Source organism: Brachypodium distachyon, chromosome 1 (assembly GCF_000005505.3).
Source record: "Brachypodium distachyon strain Bd21 chromosome 1, Brachypodium_distachyon_v3.0, whole genome shotgun sequence".
Classification (NCBI taxonomy): Eukaryota; Viridiplantae; Streptophyta; class Magnoliopsida; order Poales; family Poaceae; genus Brachypodium; species Brachypodium distachyon.
In genome coordinates, this window is record NC_016131.3 from 5,254,862 (window position 1) to 5,266,827 (window position 11,966).

General features: G+C 46.4%; 1 protein-coding gene across 1 annotated transcript; it reads right to left on the reverse strand.

Annotated features, from left to right (window-relative positions):
- Positions 1-216: 216 nt before the first annotated feature.
- Positions 217-6,380, reverse strand: LOC100840568. The gene is made up of 6 exons (XM_003559345.4): positions 5,476-6,380; positions 5,271-5,347; positions 4,841-4,889; positions 4,415-4,712; positions 968-1,073; positions 217-616 (listed from the first exon to the last, which is right to left on the reverse strand). The coding sequence occupies exons 1-6, from the start codon at positions 5,888-5,890 to the stop codon at positions 395-397; spliced, it is 1,167 nt and encodes a 388-aa protein (XP_003559393.1). The 5' UTR covers positions 5,891-6,380; the 3' UTR covers positions 217-394.
- Positions 6,381-11,966: the final 5,586 nt, after the last annotated feature.

Below are 11,966 nucleotides of genomic sequence, written 5' to 3' on the forward strand. Positions count from 1 at the left end.
TATTCATAAAAAACGTTTAGATACATGTAATATTTCGACAAGAATTATGAAATGGATGGAGTAGAACACACACGCACACGAAAAAAAATGTTTCAGTAGAACAGGTCTGCTGTTTGATACTCCGTATTTTGGAGTATCAAATCAAATCTAGTCTTCGACTGAGATTGTGTTCCGCACGTGTAAGAACGAAATCCACGTATCTATGCAGCCAGAAGGTGAAAGCAACCACAATTAGAAAAGCCGGGCAACCCACTTGATTTTGTATCACCGTTTCAGGCCAAACATCAAACCCACGCTTACTGAACATACTGACCACATTCAGTCGTCACAGCGATTGATCAATGGTTAGTTGAGTGAAAACCGAAAAATAAATAAAGAAGAAGAAGAAGATCAACTAATCCTTTTGTAACAGGTATTTCAGGCTCACTTCTTCTGGATGCTCCATGCCCCAATCATGCCTGCCAAGCGAGATGTCCAGGTTCGGTGCACAAGTGTCGTCCGCAAGCAATTCGAAACTTGCGAGGGATGGAGATGAGCTTGGAGGGCTCGTAGAGATCGCCTCAATGCTCCCATGTACGCCCATCGGCAGGCGACAGGTTACCTCTTCTCGAACTGCCTATTCATGATAAAGTGCACATGAAAAATATTAGTACTACTTACATTACATGCATTGTTTCTCTTTCTGAAGGAATATGCACACGAATGAATAATGCTATGTCTTCCGTCCTAAAATAAGTGACATGGTTTATACAAATCCAAATCACTTGTTCTGTGACAGAGGGAGTATATTATATCGTAGTACGTGTGCTGAGTAGTACTGTTCCATGGCCTACATAAATAGCTAGCTTGTACTGCAAAGTCCATTGAAGTTCAACAGAAGTGATGTATGTCATATGTGGCCTGGTGGAATTAACAGGAGTACTGTATTCTTCTCATTTATGCCTGTGATCTCATAGAAGATGTGTACCTGAGTATCTTGAAGCACTGCAGAGAAATTAAGTTTCTGACACCGGTGCAATGAATCAACAATCACAACGCCCTTTTCGAGTACCCCTGGTGCGAGGTCAGTCCTCCTGTACTCAAGAAATTAAGAGAGTCCTTATCATTTACTGCAGGGTGCTAATATAAATGAGATCGACAATTTAATCCATGATCGGAAACGCAGGGTATGCCATACCAGTACTATTGCAGGAAGATTAAAACCTACAGCAAGCAAAAACAACACTAGAGGCCTGAGTTTGTGAAAAAACTATGTCTACCTCCGGGTCACACAAAGTCATTTCAGATAGAGCAGACTCAAGAAAAAAAAAGATTCAGACTCACTTAACAGTAATTTAACTTACAGAGTGCACTCACTTTGGTTTTTTCACCTACGGAAATGCTCGTTTATCCACCGAACTTCGTAAAATAGGTCCAATATTATCCAAAATCGGTCAGAGCCTTGCCAAACATGACAAGTTTTGGACCTCTTTACCAAATTCAGTAGGCTAGATGGCTTAAGAATTGGATTTCATGGAAAAGAAGAATATTTTGATTTGGACACTCACTTCGGTTATTCCACTCTGAAAATGCTCATATATCCATTGGACTTGGTAATTAAAATAGGTCACATTTTGCCCATGTGAAAATCCTAATCAGCGTGCCCTCCTCACTTTGTCTCCCAAACTAAAGGATGCCAAACAGTTTATTGGACCTCTTTACCAAGAAATATGTTAATATTTGGGGACCAAAGTGAGTGCGTCGCAGAAGTCGAGTGGCCAAGAACGAGTTTGATTTACTCTCTTTCAAACATTAGTATATATGTTTCAAAATAAAACTTTTAAAGGCTACTAATTTACGGAAGAATATATTTTTTAAATAGAACGAAATACACATCATGCATAAAAAAACATATTTATGGCACATCCAGTCATTTCAGTATTATAGATGTTGGTATTTCCTCTTCTATACTTATGGTCAATTTTTTCCAACTATCATAGATTCTTAATCAACCTACATTTTGACAAAGAAAAAGCTAGTAACACATACCCATCACTGCATGCAAGTCAATTATTTTTGCGAGTAAATAACTAGTTGTCCTTCACATGATAGTATAAGTACACGCTTAATCATTATTGCAGACAATGCACCATCACGCTTCCATATCTCCTTGTTGCCTTGCTCGATGGATCAGCACGTACTGTTTAATCTTGTGATCACGTGCACAGTAACGGCCTTGGGGCGTTGCCCCGCATATGGGGACACATGCTTGCCCTCATTTGTCCCTACGCCCAACCTACATGCCGTTCGATCGAGCCACGGTTCGCACGGACAACCTGCTGGAATACAGACGACTTTACCTTAGCTAAGCTTAACCGATCCATGCATGCATGCATGCATGAGCAGACTGACCAAAAACCAGCGCTTGTAATTGCAGGATCTCCTTTAGAATTAATCATGATCGCGTCGACGACCAGAAGCCCGGAGAGATCGACCGGCCGGCCGGAAGAGCGGATCATGGCAGAGAGCATGCAAGTGGACAAGGGGAAGCGTACTGCATGGGAGCGTGGCGACACGCGGAAGAGGGTCGGCAGGGGGAGACATAGGCGATACAGCGGAAACACTAGTTGTCGCGCGGCTTCAGAAAAAGAAATGGGGGAAAAAAAATGAACCAGTCGTCGGGCAGTGCGTGTCTGGCCGGCCTGTCATCACCCGCTATAGTAGTACGTACTGTGCTCTGGATTTTATCAGCAAGGGAAGTGGGAGAGCTGAAGAAAAACTGCATGCAGGATCAGGTGAGATGTACTCCAATAAAGGTAGGTGGCCATTTTTCGTCTAGGAATTATTGGCGAGCTAGCTAGCTCCAGAGATTGGACGACCGATCGACCCTGTGCGTTTCGTACTGGGAAAAACATTTGGTGAGTACTTTTTCTTTACTTATTCGAAAATATTGGGAGTTTGTTCTAGGAAAAACAACGTCATAGAGAATTAGAGGGTATTGCACTATACTGTCAGTACTCAGATGCGCTCTAAAATTTACATGATACTGCTATCAAAGCTCCTTTAGCTAGAGCTTCTTCTTTTTTTTACCCGCGAAAAATATATATACTGGAGAGTAGCATATTTTAGAGTCGGTTTAACTATAAATGCAGTATCACTGCTCTGAATTTTATCAGTAACGGAGTGGGGGAGCTGAAGAAACAGGATCAGTTGATATAATAAGGAGGCCATTTTCTTGTAAACTTAAACGGTTTTTATCACTGACGTGGAAGTTTGGACAAAAAACTTGTCATAAAGACAAATGTTGACCATTGACCAATGTTATGTCATCTGCGTGCCTATAGTCAGTTCAGCACTTAGAAAGCCCCACTCCAAATAGGAAATACGATGCTAAATAGGTTTTTAAATCATTAGGATCTAACTTCACCATTAGAGGAGCTAGTCAAAGAGAGTGAGGTATTTCAAGTCTTCGCTGACTGGGAAGTTGAGTTGGCATTGGTCAGTGGTCAACATTTTGCAATGATGCAAGTTTTCATGAAACCACATAAGTTGGAGGAAGGGATGAAACTTTACGACATTAACATTTTTGATGGGCTAGGTTTCCCTGATTATAGAGTTGGGGGGCCAAAACTACACTTTTGTGATAGTTGAGAGATGACAAAAATATTTTCTCCACTGATAAAACAGCTAGGATAAATTATTATGTTTTGAACTCGATCATTTTCTATTGAGAGGGATATCAACCCATTTTATTCTGACGCCAATGTGAGATTTATGTATTGGGAAGCTGACTAAATGTAAGAAAGCAAATAATTCTACTCATATTCCAGGTCAGTTGCTAATACACTTGGACAGATAATCCCTTCTGTCGTTTCTACAAAAAATTGTTTAATGGGAACCATTGCACGTTTTTCATGGATGCTGTGTTGTCGTAAATTTTGCAGGAAATGCTCAAACATGTAAGCACATTTCATGCACATGATGTCCTTTTCCTGTTGTCACTTGTCAGTAGCTATATATATAGGTTTGTCATTGTAAAAACATGGAGAGAGAGAGAGAGAGAGAACTAGTGTGCCAAGCTAGAGTGCAAAAACCACATTACTGCTACTGCGCGAGAGAAATAACCTTTCAATGTATGAAAATGAAACTAAGAACTGTGCCCAGAATGATGGTTTTATGCACTTTTGAAAAATGCATTAATTTCAAGTGCAGTGTGCAAGGACGAAAGCATGTATGCATACATATCAAGGTTAACTCGGATGAAACCTCGTGCATACGTATTAATTTGACTACTGACGTACTCGTATATAGCTCTACTGTAAAAAAATAAATATGTTCTAATTAGAATCAGGAATGGGGTGTGTAATGCCCACGGAGAAAAAGCAACGGGACAGATCAATAAGTGTTGGATGAGGCCGACGCCAGCCCGACATACCTCGGGGGGATGATCGGTGGAGGAGGAGGCGATGGTACGAGTGCCGCCAGTGGAGCAGCTGCTGACGCACAGAGGAAACGAGCAGCTGAACTAGTCGTCGCGGCAGGCGGCGCAGAGGCCGCTGCTCCAGGCAGTACGCTGCAGATCATCCCAGCAGCCATGTCGATGTCACACGGCAGTATCGCTGCTGCCACCCCACCACCTCCTCCTCTTCCTCCTCCTCCTCCTCCTGCTGCGTCCATAGCCATCTCAATTCCTGTCGCCGTCCTCTGCTGCTGCTGCTGAAGCTGCGCCTCGCCTGCGAAACGGGCCCTTCATTCGATCTACGGTCATGGAATTAATAGGACACGGGCGTCTCCATCTGCTTCGTACTTTGGAATGGAGGATGAGATTTCGGGGGAATTAAAGATGCATGTGTACTCGTACCTGTGGCGATGGGCGGCGATCTGTCTGTGCCCTTCACTGTCCTATACATCTGCAGATTATCAAACCCAAGGAAACTGACAAATCAGGTGCATGCTTGTGTTACACGATGTGATTATTTTAGATACGTACTCAAGCATATGCGGAGGTGGTGTGAAAGTGAAATCGAGCAGTAGTACTGGATTAGCAATTGCTAGCGAGCTATAGATGCCGTTTGTTTGTCACGTAGTACTTGACCAGGATTCGCGCCAGAGACAAAGTACATTTGTAGCTACCAATAGTAAGAACACACACCCCCGCAAAGGTGGTGAAAAGAAAAACAAAAAAAGATTCGCCATGTTTTTTCTTCCCCTTGTTGCATGGGCGTGGTAGCTTCTTCCTCTTCTCTTTTTAACCCTTTCTTTCCTACACGGCTACACACGCGCGTTCGTACCTGCAGGTGGCTCTTGACGTGCGCCAGCGTCAGATCCTTGACGTTCATCAGCTCCAGCACCGACTTGGGCGTCGCTCCTGCCGAGATCGAGTTGAGCAGCCATCGGCTAATGCGACTCAGTCAACTTGGACAAAACTAAAAGAAGAGGATAATATATAGCGCTATACAAACATGATCGAGCTCACGGCAAAGGGGTTTTGCTTACTCTCATGGCCTCCGAGGAGCTGCACGGCGTGCATGAAGCGCGCGTGGAGCGCCGTGGTCCACCGCATCCGCGGCGCCCGGACGCTCCTCTTCGAGCTGCCGCCCGCCCTGGCCGCGCCCGCGCGCTTGAAAGACGCCCCCTGCAAGTGGTGGCCATGGCGGCCGCCTGCGTCGGCGGGCACCGTGGAAGACGTCGTCCCGAGCCCCAGGCTCAGGCCCGGGGGCTCGGCGCCGGAGCCGGAGCCGGGGCTAGGGTTTGCAAAGAACCCCACCTCGCCGCTTCCTTCTGCGTTTGGTTCCGCCAGCTGCGGTGGCTTCGCGGCGGTCGCGGGCGGGTCAGATAAGGACGTCATCGCCGACGAGACGGCCGGCGGACTTATCCGGAGGGAGAGATTTGGCAGGCTCCTTTGCAACATTGCAAGACGAAACTGTGGGGGGGACTAGCTGAAGTTACAGTTCAACGATCAAATGGAAGACTACAAATTAAAGGTAGCCACGACCGGGTCAATCTTGCTACTACTCTCCGAATCAAACGATCACTGCATATGATTCTTGACAGACGTGGAAGAGGATGAGTTATAGCTAGAGCGGTGGTGGTTACTTCTAGGTGATCGAGGAAGAAGAAGAGGAAAGAAGAGAGCTAGAGGAGAGGGGGAGATCGAAAAGGATATGTGGCAAAAAAGGCAGCGGGGACAGTGGAACAGTCACTGAGAAAGAGAGAGGTGTTGGGGTGCAGTGGTGGATTTGAGCAAGGTGGCAGCAGCGGTGAAAAGGAGTGTGCGTGAGTGACAAGAGGGGGAAAGGAGAGGCTTGGAGCCGGAGCCTGGGGTGTAGTGATGAGAGGGGGAGAAAAAGATGTGGTGATTAGGTCATGAGTGGTTTATGATTTGGCCCCTTGGGAATGCTGCTTAAAGAGAGGAGAGGAGTGTGTATGGGAACTTTAGAGGGCAGGGTGTATTGGCCGAAGGTACTGGTACTTGAAGGCCATAATTGAGGTACAGTTGCTGTTGCTGGTCTATTCATGTGCAAGCTGACAAGTAAACGTATATACTATACATGTATCTGAAATGCGTGGTCGATCTAAACGTTCAAAACCTACAACTAGTTTATCTGTACGACAGTACAATTTCAGATGCATAAATTTCGTCAGTTGTTTTATACAGTATTCAATTCGTTCCAAATACTCCATCATCATGTTAATTGTGTGATAAGCATAACCATAGTAAGTAGTTTTGGATACAAATACAACGATATCAATTATATGTCGCATAAATTATGGCCATTTAACAAACTAATTGTTGGTCAAAGCTATGGCCAAAGGAAACGGAATACATCTTATATTTTGGAACAGGAGGAGAGGATGCAAATGCTTGCCTACATTAAAAAAGAGAGTGGCGTTCATGATGTATAGCAAGACCATATAAGTTGGACCAAAATTACTTTGTAGTTTGAACGCATATATATATATATAAATGCCGAGAAAATGTACATGTGAGCGAGTGGTTGAGCTTAACATTGCATCTTAAAAAATCACCAGACCAAAGATGTGCATCATATTAGAATATGTCCAACTGCAAAACGAACAAGCAAAAATATGATCCAGTGTGTCCTATAATAAAAGACAACTGCTTTTATTTGCATTAGTTGTTAAAAAATAACTTGAATATTATAACATGGTTCATACATCTATGTGCATGTTTAGTTCAAAACCACATCTTGCCAAAATGTGTCACAAGTGTGGCAGAAGATTGCTAGGCTAGCTACTATCTGGCTCATTGCCACAATGTACTCATAACAGCTTGTCCCACCTGTCATAGGTTCATGCTTTTGTCAAACTTAATTGTGGCAAGCAATTTCGTCTAGCCACACTTTTTATCGCTTGCCACAATTTAATAAAAAAGGTGTGGCAGGGTATGTGACTCTGAACAAATCGTTAGTTGGCATATGAATGCCTGAACTCTATACTTAAGCTAGAATTTTCCCTTGCATGTACAAAATCCACTCTAAGAAATGATATGGTGTGTCTTAATTTCGAATTATTGGAAACAATATGGGTGAATAAACATAAGGAACCCCACCAAGATGGACATGAGTTTCATAGGAGACACCTGCTCACGTAGTTAATTGCAGTTGTTACCAACTCCAACTCTCCAAGAGTGAGCGAGCGAAACTCTATGAATTCAACGATTTATGATTACGGAATGCTACCATCCTAGTACCACTACCAAATATTTTACGACTAGTCTCTAACACAATGATGTAGCTCAGATCTTTAGAGACTACTTCCTCCGTTCCTAAAACAACGACAAGTATTTAGAAAAGTACATATCTCGCACTTGGGGTCGACGCATAGAGATGGTTTCTGACTGGGCGAGTGGCCCGGCCAATATGAAACATGGTAGGGACTTCCTCACAATCCAAGCCAGCCAGGTCTACTAGCTGGGTTTGCTGCAAAGCTAGCTAGCTTTTGATCCGAAGGGCAGCAGAGGTCTGCGGGCAGGGGCAGGACCAACGGGGGGCGCGTGAGATAGGGCTGACAGCCTCTTTGGAGGTGCACGTTTTCAGCAAAGCAGAGGTATAACGCCCCCCAAGCGGGGGCGCCCGGGATCTTTCCATATTCATGAAAGGATGAAAGGGTTTTGCGTTATGCGACGACGATGGAAGACGTTGCAGGTCGCAATGAATGCAGCGGAATGTGACAACACGGTATGGGCCGGGCGTGCACTAGCTAGCAGCTAGCTGTGGTACGAGAGACCGATGAGAGAGTGAGAGTGACATGAGTGTTGAATCCACGAGGATATATGGCAGGATGTTCAGGACATGATCGATCGACTGTAAAGGTGACCAGAATCGGAGCTGCTAGGTAGCTAGCCTTGACTCCTCTCGAGCTAATTCACAGGATCGTGCGTCTAAGTCGTGTCCTCTGTGATCCATGATATGATAATGATCAAATGAAGTACATATATATTGCAATTGCACATTCTTTAATTACATGTTTACCCTGCAAAAGTACAGCCAGCTAGCTGTGGTTCGACACTCAGAACAAGCGTGGAATTTAACCCTGCAATTATCATCCGGTTCAATTTTGGCCGAATCAGCACGCACGTGTGTTCGTCACGTGACCCCGGACGGTCTCGGGGAGGGACTAATCGATAGATTAGTGCCTATCGAGCTCCGAGGAGCAGTACTAGGCCGGCCACCAGGACGGCCAGGGGGGCAAAAGTACGAACCCTATAACATTCCGATCTCGTCGTCTTCGGCTCTTCCCACGACACAATCTTAAATCTAATCCCCGGAATCAACCAAAGCCTCGAAAAGGAGCGGCACCCATGCGTGAGATGGCAACAAAAACTCCCGCGGCAAAGGGTAAAGGCAAGCTAGCGGAGCGTACGGCGGTTTCGACCGAGCACTGCTTGTCATGTTAGCGGCTGGGGAGATGCGAACAAGGGAGAAGAACTTCTCGAGGCGCACTAAACTATTCTGAACCCCTGGCCGGCTTGTTTACGTACGCTAAACTGATCTCTGCAGGTCAGCGGCTAACGCGGCGGGTTCCTCGCGAAACAAGCATGCATATATGCGCGACTTTGCTCGATCCGGCTCGCTTATTCCCATGCATGCATGCGAGGAGAGAATTAATGGGTGTGTACGTATACGTGCGTGCTGATCGATATGATCTTAATTGGCCTGGGGCTGCGTTGGGTTTGGTGATTTCCTGGTCCGGTTTTGGGTTGTTTATAATCTTTGTTGGGGGAGTTGGTAGCTAGCCCGGTCGGTCGGTCGGTCGGTCGGTCTGTCTGTCTGTCTTTGTTCCTGTACTCCATTGTTGCTGCGGTCTTTTAATTACGGTAACAGTCTTCATTTGTGATCGATCTATAATTAACTCTTTCATTTGTGATCGATACGTACAGTACATAACTTTCTCTTTCTCCCTCACGAGCTCTGCCTGGTAGATGGGGATGAGACCAGGACATGATGTCTGTACGTATGTGGCACAGGCATCATGCTTTCTCCTCTTAAAAAAAATCGCCAATGGGTCTACATCGATCTAGTTACTGCAGGGATCAACATGTCCGGAGCAAACGGCATTATTCCCATGTCTTAGCTAGCTTAGACCAAACGTCCCGCCACTGAAAAGCACGACACGGAATTCGCGGGGCCAATGAGATGAGACTGGCCGGCTAGCTGCGCGCTTAACAGCGAAATTAGCTTTATCCATGGGAAGAAGCTAGCGTGTACCCGCGCGCGGGCGCAGGGTCGACACTATACAGCATGTCATGTCATACGCGAATTGAACCCTGATGTGCTACTACTATATACGTACAGGGCGTGGGAGGACGACGACGACCTCTGCCCACGTCTAAATCGCCAATAGCTTGTGTCGGGCATGCAGTTAATTGGCAGTCCACCAAAGCCAGCCCGTGTCTCTAGTGTGGTGGGAGGCTCAAAATCAGAGAGGAAACAGTTTCGCATGACTGAACAATTGTTGTGCGCTCCTGCGTACATTGATTCGACATTAATTAATACTTCACAAATTTGTCCAAAATATGCATGTATCTATGTCAAAAAATGTTTAAATACATTAATAAAAATTCAGACGGAGGAAGTAACTCACGTGAGAGAGTTTTTAGCAGCTGATACGTGCGCGTCCAATGCCTTGCGTGCAACTTTGCACCTCCATCATTCCATGCATGTACAGACGTGCTATAGCTACCCCTGTGTGTCTGTCCCTATAGAATATTTCTCCGCATGCATTGACATCGATCGAACACGTACGTACGAACATACAGTGTACAATCACATCGTTGGATGCGCTTGTCGCACGCTTCCAATATTCCATGCACGGAGTCGGTTAACCCAGCACGGCGCGCGTCCTAGCTGCGTCGTGTTTGTCTATACATGATGTCGTCTTCGTCTCCGAGCCCGGCCGCGCGCGCGTGTGCAGTGCAGAACGTACTCGATGGATGGTCGACCGATGGCGTGTGTGGACCTGGGAACATTGTGGTCTCCCTGACCGAGTCCTTCCTTTTCCTTTCTTTCTTCCAAAGGCGTCAGTGGCCGTAGTGGTCGGTGCTGCGCAGTGTGGGCACCGATGGATCGACCCAGACGGACGTGGTCCGGCCGCGTAAAGCTGCCGCGCCGCGGGCATGTGCACCACCACGCTTCGGCGCATGGATGCATGATTGATCGACCCAGCCCGGCCTTGCTAAGCTACAGAATAGGGCCCAGCGTGGCCCACCTTAATTCGCGCCGTTGCCCAACACGGCTGGCGCCTGGCCGTATCCCGCGCGTCGCGGAAGCGTCCAAGGCCGGCGCGGCCCCCCCACCCCCCAGTCCGGCTGGGTATGCCCCCTTTCCGCATGCCTTTTTCCGCGCGATTATTGCCCTACCTTTTGCCGGCTCCTCCCAGCGCGTTCGTATTTGATACTCCGGACTGGAGCTGCAAAATTTTGACCCTTTGACCATTCTTAGTTCAATCAAATTTTTGAAAAACTAGTTCATTTGTTTGAACTAAGAAGGGTCAAAGGGTATCCTGAGGGTCAAAAATTTGCAGCTCTACCCTGTCTTGCAGTTGGTTGCGGTGGGCGGGTGCTCGATTGATTGACTGATGGGGGTGATCGATCGATGGGCGGATCGCGAGCGGCTACTGACACAGGGTTTTGGTTACCGAACGGTAATTTTGATTACCCCCCGGTAACAGCTTTATCACCCCCCCTCCCCCACGGTAAATGGTGTCACCGTGCAATTCCTAGATGGTCGCCCAATTGCATGGGGAGGTCACAATCGCATCGGGAGGTCACAGGTTTGATCCCCTTGGCACCGGTTTTTTTTCGCAATGGCCGCCCAATCGCACGGGGAGGTCACAGGTTCGATCCCCCAGGCACCATTTTTTTGCGAACTCGGGACTTGGCAGAGCAGCGTAGCGTCCCATGGAGCCTTGCCGTTGAGGTAGAAGAGCGGTTGTGATAAACAGACAACTCAGATTCTATGCATTTCTACAAATAATATTTGAATTCAAATACTCCGATCGATATTACTTGTCCCAAATTTGCTCAAATATGGATGTATCTATGTGTAAAAAGTGTCTAGATACATGTAAAATTTCGACAAGTAATTCCGGCCGGAGGGCATATTTAATTTATATTTTCCCGGTAACCATTCGGTAAATTATTGGTTACCGTGGTAACCGCGTTTACCGGTCTCCCCCGGTAAAAATACTCAGCTCGGTAGCCAAAACCTTGCTACTGATATCCATGGCGAACTCCTCGCTTCTGTTCCCTCTCCCCTAGCTACCCACCTGACCGTTTACCCGTGCCTGCAGGTTGTTGATCTATCGACCGATATGAAATCTAGAAGCGCAGAAGGCCATCTTGAGCGTAGTAGACGCTTCTTTAGATGTTCATTATGGAGAGAGAATGGATGTCGGATCACCTTACGTCTCTTGCGCAAATGTCCCTGGTCTCCCTGCCTTCAGCGCAAACTACTCTCTTCGGA